At 43.3% G+C, this 12,790-nt stretch overlaps 1 protein-coding gene across 1 annotated transcript in view; it reads left to right on the forward strand.

Moving 5' to 3' along the window:
• Window positions 1-1,450: 1,450 nt before the first annotated feature.
• Window positions 1,451-12,790, forward strand: part of LOC118559224 (NLR family CARD domain-containing protein 3-like) — a 42,747-nt gene continuing 31,407 nt past the window's right edge. Inside the window, exons 1-3 of the mRNA XM_036129897.1 lie at window positions 1,451-1,521; window positions 1,654-2,646; window positions 2,728-3,517. Of these exons, the coding sequence (XP_035985790.1) occupies window positions 1,509-1,521; window positions 1,654-2,646; window positions 2,728-3,517 (1,796 nt within the window). The 5' untranslated portion in view covers window positions 1,451-1,508. The remainder of the gene's footprint in view (window positions 1,522-1,653; window positions 2,647-2,727; window positions 3,518-12,790) is intronic.

Raw genomic sequence — 12,790 nt, forward strand, 5'->3', positions numbered from 1 at the left:
GGTTTTTATCAGAGTTTCTCACTGATTAATGTGATCTGAATAACAACATGTTGGTGTTTCAGAGGTCAGAACCACAGACAGAGAGCAGAACCTTCAGGATCCAGCTGTCCGTCTAACAGGAGTGACCGGTCCAAAGGAAGACCTCCACACTTCAGTAAAGAACCTGGACCCTCAGACTCAGAGTAAGAACCCAGTTTCTAACTGATCCTTGTGATTCCACAGAGATATAAAACATAATATTTACTCAGTCTTCAGTTTATAAAGTGAAAGTAAATTTGTTTAGAACTTTAACTTAACTTAAAGCTCCATAATCATCAGCTGTTAGTCAATAAACCAGTAGTATTCACTGAAGAAACATTGGGCCTGGTTATACACACATGTACAATGGTCTTAGTCACATTGGCTGTAGGGAGAATTGTTGGCATGTAAATGTGTAAATATATGTTTAGAAGCATATTCATTCATTTGTTTAAAAATGGACCTTAGAGTTTTATAAACTTGTAAGCAAAGCATGAATTTGGAAGACCATTTATGTTAAGATCTAAAGGAAGGAAAAGGGGTGTGATTACTTTTGTTTTACTTCTTCAGACCAGGAGCTGGACTGCTGGCAGCCAATCAGAGCAGCTGTGCTCCAGGTGAGACTGAACATCTCCAATCAGAACTTTCTTCTATCGTCTCTGTTGAACTAATTCCTCACCTTTAGTTGGCATTTGGGAATTTAAGTGTTTAAAGTCTTTCTGGGATCGATTATTTCCCCTGAATCTCTGGATTTCCAGCTGCTGTAAATGTAACGTCTGTATTCAACCCAACAACCTATTGGGTTTGCTTTTAAGTGGTTCTGTTTTTAGCCCTTTGTGCTAAATGCATTAAAACTGAACATCTCCTTAAAGCTGCTGCTCATTTTGATGGAAACAAAAAGGTGGAGAAAACAACCTGCTGCACTGCTGCTTTACAGAAAGAGGGAAGGAAAGTCTGAGAGAAAGAAACCTTTATTTCCTCTGACAATAGATCCCAGATTACAGCAGATATATTTGTAGAAACATGGAATATTTCTATCTGCTGTTTACTTCTAAAGGACCAAATCAGTCCCATGTCATTTCTAATCTGTAATTATTCTCTAAAAACATCCAATCCAGTCTCTGAGGGAGAAAAGCATCTGAAATGTGAACACTACCTGATCCAAGGAGCTGTTTCTCTGGCAGATTAGAGCATTTCCTCCAGATTTCCTTCATTAAGGCTGAAAATGCTGCCAGGAACCATTTTCTGTCTCTCTGCCTCTTCTGTAGCTGCTGTGTTTGTGGGAGAAGGTCAGATAGAAGCAGAGAAATGAGGACAATGGTGACCTGATGCTAAAGAGTTCATGTTGCTGAAAGCTGCTGCATGTTTCTCTCAGCATTTCTTCATCTGATCTGCTTTGTGAATCAGATCCTGACAGAGAACAGATACTGGCCACAAAGCAGAGGCAGAACTCTGCTGTCTGACCATCTAACAAGGTTCTGCTTCTAAGGATGGATCCCATTGGTTAGCATCAAATCATGTGAACTAAGAGACCTTCTAATGATGACACCTCCTGATGTTCCAGATGTTTCTGCTTCAACTTCATCACTAAATCAGCTTTTTCCTTCAGTTGTCTCTTCTTCTCTGTTCCAGCAGATGTTGGTCTGCAGGAGGTTCTAGAGGAACATAAGATCAGTCTGAGGAGGAGATGTGAACGTGTGACTGAAGGAAGTGATGAACCAGGAAGTAGAACCCTCCTCAACAGGATCTACACTGATCTCTACATCACAGAGGGACAGAGTGAAGAGGTTAATACCCAACATGAGGTGAAGCAGCTGGAGAGAGCTTCCAGGATGCAGAACCTCCATGACTCTCCAATCAGGTGCCACGACATCTTTAAAGCCTCACCTGACCAACATGGACCCATCAGAGTGGTTCTGACCAACGGCGTCGCTGGTGTTGGAAAAACCTTCTCAGTGCAGAAGTTCACTCTGGACTGGGCCGAGGGCTTGGAGAACCAAGATGTCCGTGTGGTGGTTCTGCTGTCGTTCAGGGAGCTGAACCTGATCAGAGGTAAGCAGCACAGTCTTCTCACGCTGCTCCATGTTTTCCATCCAACCCTCCAGAAGCTCCCAGCAGAGCAGCTGGCTCGCCACAAACTTCTCTTCATCTTTGACGGCCTGGATGAAAGCAGACTTTCTCTGGACTTCAACCACAGTCGGCTTGTTTCTGACGTCACACAGAAGTCATCAGTCAACGTTCTGCTGACAAACCTCATCAAGGGGAACCTGCTTCCCTCGGCTCTGGTCTGGATCACCTCCAGACCTGCAGCGGCCAATCAGATCCCTCCTTCATGTGTTGCCAGGGTAACAGAGGTACGAGGCTTCACCGACGCCCAGAAGGAGGAGTACTTCAGGAGGAGGTTCAGTGATGAAGAGCTGTCCAGCAGAATCATCTCCCACATCAAGACCTCCAGGAGCCTCCACATCATGTGTGGAATCCCAGTCTTCTGCTGGATCACTGCTACGGTTCTGGAGAACATGTTGACCACAGAGCAGAGAGGAGAGCTGCCCAAGACCATGACTGACATGTACTCTCACTTCCTGCTGGTCCAGACCAGGAGGAAGAAGAACAAGTACCATGAAGGACATGGGAGGAGTCAGAAGAAGCTGACGACACGCTTCCAGCTGGTCTGGAAAAGATGGAAGAAGAACAAGTACCATGGAAGACATGGGAGGAGTCCACAGGAGGTGATGGAGGCTGACAGGGAAGTTCTCCTGAAGCTGGGGAGGCTGGCGTTGGAACATCTGGAGAAAGGAAACATCATGTTCTACCAAGAAGACCTGCAGCAGTGTGGTCTGGATGTCACAGAGGCCTCAGTGTACTCAGGAGTTTGTACAGAGATCTTCAAGAGAGAGAGCGTGATCTTCCAGAAAGCAGTCTACTGCTTTGTTCATCTGAGCATTCAGGAGTTTCTGGCTGCAGTCTACATGTTCCACTGCTTCACCAGCATGAACACACAGGTGGTGGTGAACTTCCTGGGAGAAAATTATTATTATACTCTGGAGGACTTCCTAAGGAGAATCATGTATAAATCCCTCAGCAGTAGAAATGGCCACCTGGACCTGTTTGCTCGCTTCCTTCATGGCCTCTCTGTGGAGTCCAACCAGAGACTCTTAGGAGGCCTGCTGGGTCAGACAGAGAACAGTCCAGAAACCATCCAGAGAGTCATCACCAACCTGAAGGAGATGAACACTTATGAAATCTCTCCTGACAGAAGCATCAATATCTTCCACTGTCTGATGGAAATGAAGGACCTCTCAGTTTATCAGGAGATCCAACAGTTCATGAAATCAGAGAACAGATCAGAGAAGCTCTCTTTGTTCCAGTGCTCAGCTCTGGCCTACATGCTGCAGATGTCAGACGAGGTTCTGGATGAGTTGGACCTGGAGAAGTACAACACATCAGAATCAGGACGACGGAGACTGGTTCCAGCTGTGAGGAACTGCAGAAAGGCTCGGTGAGTCCAGATGTCTTCATTGACTGATGCTGATTCAGCATTATTGCCGTCCGGTTTATTCTTCATTATTCACTCGGTTCTGGACGTTTTTGGACCTTTAACTACTTCCTTTATACTTTGGACTATTTCAACTATCAGATTTCTAAATCTTCAGCTCATTCAGGTCAGCTCTGCTGCAGCTTTTGGTATTTAGAGATGTTGATCTTTTAGAAAGATTCAATCATCCAGAGACACATTTTAAACTTTAAACCGCTCTTCACTCATTGGGCTGTTACCCATAATTCACCTCTTTAGAAAATCACTCTTTAGGTCAGGGCTATTGAACTGATGGTCTGTGGGCCACTTCTGGTCCGCTGGTGATGGTAATCTGGGCCGTAAATGACTTCTTTGTAAAAACTAAATAAATCAGAGAAGATCAGAAACATTGTGTGAAAAACAGCCCAGATGAGCGTCATGGTTGAACAACCTTGGTTTGTCTGCTGCTCAGTTCCTAACCTCTAAGTAATAGGTTAGCCTTCATTGTTCTCTGAAACAGTCCACAACTATGTTTGTCTGCCAGTGTCTACGACTGTCACTGACATCTTCAACCCTTGGAGTTGCTATCTCCATAGTTCTCGCTGTCGCCATAGTTCTCGCTGTCTCGTCAACTTTAAGTAAGCGCATGGGTTCGTTGATGTGTGTGAGCGCCAGAGCGCTTTCTGGTGTGGAGGAGGAGCGAGTGATGTGTTCAGAGCGTATGAGAAAAACTAAACTAACAGTGAATTTGTCATGATTTTAGGTTCTGTCTTAGTTTTGAATTATGGAATAGTTTGAGTTTTGTTGTGGTTTGATTTTGTTCTTTGTTCTATACTATCTGTTAGGGTTCTGTAAGCTTTTAGCTCCGTTCTGTTCACCTGCCAGCTCACCTCCCTGTTTTTACCCTATTAGCTTGTCACTCCCCTGTCAGCAGTCACCTACCTATCAGTTCAGTTCTCTGTCAGTCACTTCCCTGCCTCTGATTAGTTTCAGCTGTTTCCTTGTAATTAGTTTTCACTCCATTTCACCTGTGCACTTCACTATATAGTTCTGCCTCAGTCTTTAGTTCTCCGCCAGATCATTAACGAGCCCACGGTGAGTTTTGTTCCAGCGTTCCTTTCTTGATTGACCTGTTGATGCTAACCTGAGAGCCTTTTTGATTCTGAGCCAGCCTGTTCCCTGATCTGTTTTTCCTGCCCTGTCTGACTGATTTACCGGTTTACCGATCTGATTCTGTCCCATGGTTATCCGAGCTTGCTTTTGCCCTGTCTGTACCTCTGCCTATTTTGGACTGCCTTTTGTGTACCGGATTTTGGACTGCCATTTTGACCATTGAGCCTTGCCTGTCCCTGTTTTACTATTAAATCCTGTTTTTTGCCTTCACCTCGCTTGTTTGGTTTGAATACTGGGTTTGCCTGATTCTAGTTCATAACAGAATTAAATACAGCGGCTCAATCTTGCCATGAAAATTTACACTCAATGGTCTCCCAGTGTCTCTCAGGAGCCCTTTGGCTTGTTCCACTATGTTATGGTGCTGGAACAGAGTTAGAAGAGAAAGATTTCAGCAAACTAGATCCGCTATCATCACACCTCTCAACTTTTAGGGAAAGTTAAGAGTGAGATTATGTTCATTTTTTGGGCTGGTGGAGCGGTGGAGAATGGATCCAGTCAACTGCGTCTCATTTTTAACTGACTAGACATAGAAGTGGAGATGTTTTCCTTTGGTTAAAAAGTGAAAGAGGAGTGTCAACACTTTACCGTCCAGTTAGTGGGTTAAACAGAAAAACACAAAACCGTTCTCCTGTGATTGTTCCAACATACCAAGACTGCCTGATATGAGCAGAATCACGTCTGTTTAATCTCTATTCACAACATTTATGCTCAATATTGCACCTTCTCAACAAGTAAACAGCTCTGTGGTCCATGCCAGATTTCTGAGGAAAATCCAGTTTGCTCTGACTTTGGCTCATCTGCAGAAATTCTGTCTGCTGCAACCAAAACTCCACCTTCCTGAGTCCATTCAGCTGCTGCTTTATTCTTGTAAAATAGATTTTGTTACTAGATAGACCCACATGAATGGATCAAATGAAACAGACCCCACATGTACAAATAATCACTGAATAAAGTTATAAAGTAGTTGTAAGTTTCTGCCGACATTATTACTCTCCTTTTTTAATCAGAATCAGAAATACTTTAATAACTACAGGTTACTACATGGGTTATTACATGCTGGTGTTAAATCTCACTGCAGAAAATGAAATAAAATAATAATTTTACTAAATAATTTCATGGCAATAAAATTAGAACCCTGAAAGTTTTGCACATCTTTCAGTTCTTCCATAGCAGGACTGCTCCTCTGAAATGAAAAAATATGCTATACAGCTCTTTAAAAAAATCCAGGTTATAATTTCATGTAATCGGGCTAAATCAGTTTGATCTAGAAATCTAAAAGAAATGATGCTGTAACCTGATTCTTTTATTAAGCCATGTAGCTTAATACAACCTCAGGTTTTGTACATATATGTTGGTCACGGGGGTCAAGTGAACGCTACAGCTTTTCAAGCTGAACCAATAAACAGACAGGAAAAATGCATCAATAAAGAGTGTAAAGGGCTCCTTTAGAGGGAACAGGAGGAATGACAGTCTGAGCTGAAGCCCCTTCAGTTACAAGTCTCTTAAAATGACCCTTAAAAGTGGACACCTAAATTACATGTAAGGTAATTATGTGCACCTGAATTCAAGCACAAGGTGACGCATCAACCCCCCCCCCCCCCCCCCCCGAGACTAAGTGGTGTTAACAGAGCTGAGAAAACGTTCCATTAAGAGCGTATTTGATCCTGTCTACAGACACCAGGCTACAGACTTCAGCTGAGAGGCTTTAGCTGCTGTCTAAATGCTACTTGATGATTTTGTGGAGTTGGATTTCATCATCAACCATGATTGATCATTTAATCATGTTCACCATCAGAGTGATTGACTGAAGGTTGTAACTCAGGAAATAATAACTGATTACTGAGTTCCTAATTAAAAGGAAACAGGTGATTTTATCAAGTTGCAGCAAAAAGAAACAGAGCAAAAGTAAAGCCACCCTCAGCAGCAGCCTGTTGCTCTCCCAGCTCTGCTCTGATCTCAGCAGCACCTTTCACATTGCTATAGCAGACTGCAGCTTTGGGCCCTGAACCAATAACACATAACACACATAAGCCAAACACTGATGCTCACCCACACACAGATCATCAGCCATGGCCTTGTGAAAGAGGGCAAAGTGGAGCCTGGTAGCAGGTGGAGCTTACCTGAAGCTGAGCCGGCCTTCACCTTTGCCTCCATCTGCAGGTGTGAGTGGCTTTAATGCTCAGAGTGGCTCAGAGCTGATAGGTCTGGCTGTAAAACACAAGAGGCCTTTGCTCCATAACGTTCTCATCCAGCACTACTGACTACATAAAGGAGCTATTCACTTACTTTATGGGATCTAAGATGTCAAAACATTAGGACGACTTTCCTGTTAGTGAGACTTTAAAAAGAATTCAGAGTTCAAGTGTCAAATATAAAATACATAATAATGAATAAATAATGAATGGAGCATAAATCTTAGACTTAGACAACTTTATTTGTCATTTTGTATGCACAAAGTGCGTACAGAACGAAATTTCGTTGCATACAGCTTGCAAATTGCAGTAGAAGTTAAATTACAGTTTTAGGTGCGGCAGAGATTTAAAAGTAAACAGTAGATTTAAAATACAGTATAAAACAATTGAAATGTAAGCAATGCAGGAGAAAGTCACAGTATACAAAACCATTTTATGTACAGATTTGGATTGTGCAAAGGCATTAGTGCAAGAATGCATTTAAAGAACAGTCCATGGTGGGGGTGTGAGGGGTCCCTGATAATGTTACGGGCTTGGGACACACAGCGCTGAGATGAAATGTCTTTTATGGAGGGAAGAGGAGCCCCGATGATCCCTTCTGCTGTCCTCACCACTCTCCTCACGTTCTTCCAGTCAGAGGCACTGCAGCCTCCACACCACACAGAGAGACAGCTGTTCAGAATGCTCTCTATGGTGCTTCTGTAGAAGGTTGTGAGGATGGGCGTTGGCAGGTGAGCTCTCCTCATCCTCCGCAGGAAGTACAAGCGTTTCTGTGCCCTCTTCACCAGTGATGTGGTGTTCACAGACCAGTTGAGGTTGTCTGTGATGTGCACCCCCAGGAACTTGGTGCTGCTGACCACTCCACAGCTGAGCTGTTGATGACCAGTGGAGCGTGGGGAGGCCGGTTCTTCCTGAAGTCGACGATGATCTCCTTCGTCTTCTCCACGTTCAGGATCAGGCTGTTGTCTCTGCACCAGCCCACCAGCTGCTCCACCTCCTTTTTGTAGTCCTGGTCGTTGTCGTCTCTGATCAGGCCCACCACCGTTGTGTTGTCTGCAAACTTCACAATGTGATTTGTGGTGAAACTGGTGACGCAGTCGTGTGTCATCAGGGTGAACAGCAGTCTGAAAAACAGCAATCTGAAAACATTGTCCACTAATCTACCATTTTAGTGTGTGGTGGCACAAGTGAGTCTAGAGTCAAGACATCTATCAATTTTAATATAATTATGTAGATATGATGATTATTATTATACTCAATGTTCATCATAGAAGAAGAATAAAATAAAATGTTTTTGAACTTGATAATTATTGCACATTAACAAGCTGCAACCAGCTATAAATGGTTGTAACAAAATCTTCTCTTGCAGCAATATATCAAGCTAAAACAGACTTTGTAGTAAATTAAATAGGGGTCCCTCCACTGCAGACAGCAGCAGGTAGAATGCACTTCAGCTATTATACCACTGAAGAAGTATAGTGCTAAACTAAGTCACCCATTGGTAAACTCCTGCAGCGGAGAGCATGCTCTGAAGAAAAGCTGCTTTATTGATGCAGTTGTAGTAACACACTGTGTTCTATTGGAAGTAACGTAACACCGTTATCTGTTACATTAAGTCATGACTCTCTTTACTAAATGAAAACTGGAGCCTCCTGTTTTCTTTTTGATACATTACCAGTAATTTTACCCAGTTTTGTCACTTCCAGTAAAAGGAAGAGGCGTCACTTGTATGTATAGTTAGAGATGATTTGGAAGTGAGATGAAGCCAAAACAACCATAGTGTATTATCACTAGACTCACATATGTCTAGAGATAATCTGGTGATCATTTACAGGGGTTGGACAATGAAACTGAAACACCTGGTTTTAGACCACAAAAATTAATTAGTATGGTGTAGGGCCTCCTTTTGCGGCCAATACAGCGTCAATTCGTCTTGGGAATGACATATACAAGTCCTGCACAGTGGTCAGAGGGATTTTAAGCCATTCTTCTTGCAGGATAGTGGCCAGGTCATGACGTGATGCTGGTGGAGGAAAATGTTTCCTGACTCGCTCTTCCAAAACACCCCAAAGTGGCTCAATAATATTTAGATCTGATGACTGTGCAGGCCATGGGAGATGTTCAACTTCACTTTCATGTTCATCAAACCAATCTTTCACCAGTCTTGTTGTGTGTATTGGTGCATTGTCATCCTGATACACGGCACCTCCTTCAGGATACAATGTTTGAACCATTGGATGCACATGGTCCTCCAGAATGGTTCGGTAGTCCTTGGCAGTGAGGCGCCCATCTAGCACAAGTATGGGGCCAAGGAAATGCCATGATATGGCAGCCCAAACCATCACTGATCCACCCCCATGCTTCACTCTGGGCATGCAACTGTCTGGGTGGTATGCTTCTCTGGGGCTTCTCCACACCGTAACTCTCCCGGATGTGGGGAAAACAGTAAAGGTGGACTCATCAGAGAACAATACATGTTTCAAATTGTCCACAGCCCAAGATTTGTGCTCCTTGCACCATTGAAACCGACATTTGGCACTGGCACGAGTGACCAAAGGTTTGGCTATAGCAGCCCGGCCGTGGATATTGACCCTGTGGAGCTCCTGACGGACAGTTTTGGTGGAAACAGGAGAGTTGAGGTGCACATTTAATTCTGCCGTGATTTGGGGAGCCATGGTTTTATGTTTTTTGGATACAATCCGGGTTAGCATCCGAATATCCCTTTCAGACAGATTCCTCTTGCGTCCACAGTTAATCCTGTTGGATGTGGTTCGTCCTTCTTGGTGGTATGCTGACATTACCCAGGATACCCTGGCTCTTGATACATCACAAAGACTTGCTGTCTTGGTCACAGATGCGCCAACAAGACGTGCACCAACAATTTGTCCTCTTTTGAACTCTGATATGTCACGAATGTTGTGTGCATTGCAATATTTTGAGCAAAAGGTGCTCTTACCTTGCTAATTGGACCTTCACACTGGTTCAATGTGCAATTAATGAAGACTGGCCACTAGGGCTGTGCATAAAAATCAATATAAAGATTAATATCGATTTTTTTTAAAACGATTTAATATCGGTATTCTGGTTTTCAATATCGATATACCCTACCCCTAGGGGGCGTTGTTACAGCGCCCGGTTACTGTTCACAGCGAGGAAGAATTTGCATAATGGCTGAAAGAATAGTTGATGCGCCTTCGTCTTTAAAGTCCGACGTTTGGGCACATTTTGGTTTTAAAGTCAATGAAAAAAGCCAAGGACTTGACAAAACAAATGCAATATGCAAGTATTGTAATGGTGTAGTACGCTATACTGGAAACACGACCAACTTGCGGGCTCACCTACAGAGGCACCACGCTGACAAGCTAGCAGCACCAAAGACGCAACAGAAACCCGTAGACCCGTAGCAAATGACTTTGGACAACGCCACGTATAAGTTTCCATCTACCTCACCCCGTGCCATCAGGATTACCGACTCACTGGTGCGTTTTATCTGCCTGGATTTGCGTCCTTACTGCGTGGTTGAAAACAGAGGATTTCGGTACATGGTAAATACGCTGGAGCCACGTTACGTCATCCCAACCCGTCGCTATATTACCCATATAGCTGTGCCGAAGAAGTACGAAGAAGTGAAAGAACGTGTCAAAACTTCGCTAAGTTCAGCTGCAAGAGTGGCCCTGACGTGTGATGGGTGGACGTCTCGAGCCACAGAATCATATGTGACGATCACGTGTCATTTCATTACCGAGGACTGGGAGCTGAAGGCGTTCGTTTTACAAACGCGAGCCATGCATGAGAGCCATACGGGGACCAACATAGCGGAGTTACTGAGAACGGCGCTGGATGAGTGGGGCATAGCAGCCAAAGACCCAGCCATCGTCACAGACAATGCAGCTAACATGACCATCGCAGCAGAGCTAACTGGTATGTTGCATTTCAAGTGCTTTGCCCACACTCTTAACCTGGCATCACAACGCGCACTGAAGCTTCCCAATGTGGCCCGTTTGTTGGGACGAGTGAGGCGCATAAGCAGCTTTTTCAGGAGGAGTGCTACAGCGAGCAATGTCCTGCAACAAAAACAAAAGCTACTTCAGCTGCCTGAACATAAACTCCTAACTGATGTCATAACGAGGTGGAACAGCGCTCATGACATGCTCCAACGTTTCCTGGAGCAGCAACCCGCTATATCTGCCACTCTACTATCTGGTGAAGTAAGGAAGACAGAGAAAGAGGTCTGCACCCTCAGTGAGTCAGACATAACATCTGCTGAGGAGATTGTGGATGCCATGAAGCCCATGAAGACAGCTACACTTGTAATGTCTCAGGAAACCTCCCCAACCTTATCAGTTGTGGCACCACTTCATGCTCAGCTCCTCCATGACTTTCAAGAAAACCGATCTGATTCTGCATTAGTGAAAGAAATAAAATCAGCCATTTGTGAGGACCTGAACAAGAGATACAAGGATCAGCAGAGAGAGACTTTATATGTGTGTGCAGCTATGGATCCAAGATTCAAGGCCCTCCCCTTCCTCTCCGAAGATGAACGCCAGGACATCTACATGAGGGTAGTTGCAGAGGCAGGAGAAAGCCAACAAACATTTCAGGTGATGTATTTGATAAAATTTTCACTAAGTTACTAATTTATAAAAAATTAGAAAAATATTTTTTTCTAACCCTGTTAAAATGTATAGTCGTATGTTTAGGTTTAAAAAATGCTTATAATGGGTACTTCCATAATGTTTGGTCTGCTCCCATGTCTCTTGCAGGTGACAATCCACTCAACTGGTGGAAAGAGCACCAAACAGAATATCCACTTTTGTCACGTCTTGCAAAAACCTACCTGTGTATTCCAGCAACAAGTGTATCTTCAGAACGTGTATTTTCTACTGCAGGGGATATAGTCACTGCACAGAGAAGTGCGCTTAACCCAGAACATGTTGACCAACTACTGTTTCTAAACAAAAATATTACGCAGTAGAGTTGCATTTCTAGTAACTTTTTACACTTTTTTTTTTTTTGAGGAAGAGTTCATTGACAATGTCAAATTGACATTCTGTTCTGTTTTTCTTCAGTACTGATGTTTCAGCCAGCAGATTTTGATAGGCTAGTGAGAGTGGGTGTCACTCCTGGTTTTCAGTATGTTAAAAGCAATATAGTAGCACTTTTTCTTTGTTTAAAAAACTGAAGATGAACATTTTCTAGGTTTCTTTTGCACAAAAAGTTGTTATAAGCTAACTACATTGTCCTAGAAAACTGGGCAAAATTTTGGTTTCTGTAATATATTAAATGTATTGAACCACATGCACTTTATTGCACAGTGTTCAATAAATTGAACATTAATAGAATATTTGGCTGTTTTTGTTGATTGAATGACTTTGAGCATTAATTTAATAGTAGTAAATATCAATATTGGAGTCAAATCAAATCATGCTGAGCTATATCGAGAATCGTATCGTATCGTGAGCTATGTATCGAGAATCGCATCGAATCGGCTCATCCCAGATGATACCCAGCCCTACTGGCCACTAGGCTGGTCCAATTTAGCCATGAAACCGCCCACACTAAAATGAGAGGTGTTTCAGTTTCATTGTCCAACCCCTGTACATAGAGGAGAGGGCAAAATGCTAACATGGACATCCAGATAGATTTAGTCAGTTCTGTTGTTTTACTCTAGATGATCTTTCTTCATCTTTGTGTTTTTTTTTCCAAGATGGCGCTGCACAGGCAGCAGCCGGTCACATCAGCTGTATCTTTTCTTTTCCTATTTTCTCCTCTTTATTGTATTTTTGGGATTGTTTTTATATTAGTGAATACCGGATCGGGTATTGTGAGCATAGATACCCTGAAGAAGCAAACTTTTGGGACTTTAGTGCTTATTTTTCTGTTACTTTCGGCA

This window comes from Fundulus heteroclitus, unplaced genomic scaffold, assembly GCF_011125445.2.
Source record: "Fundulus heteroclitus isolate FHET01 unplaced genomic scaffold, MU-UCD_Fhet_4.1 scaffold_248, whole genome shotgun sequence".
Lineage (NCBI taxonomy): Eukaryota > Metazoa > Chordata > Actinopteri > Cyprinodontiformes > Fundulidae > Fundulus > Fundulus heteroclitus.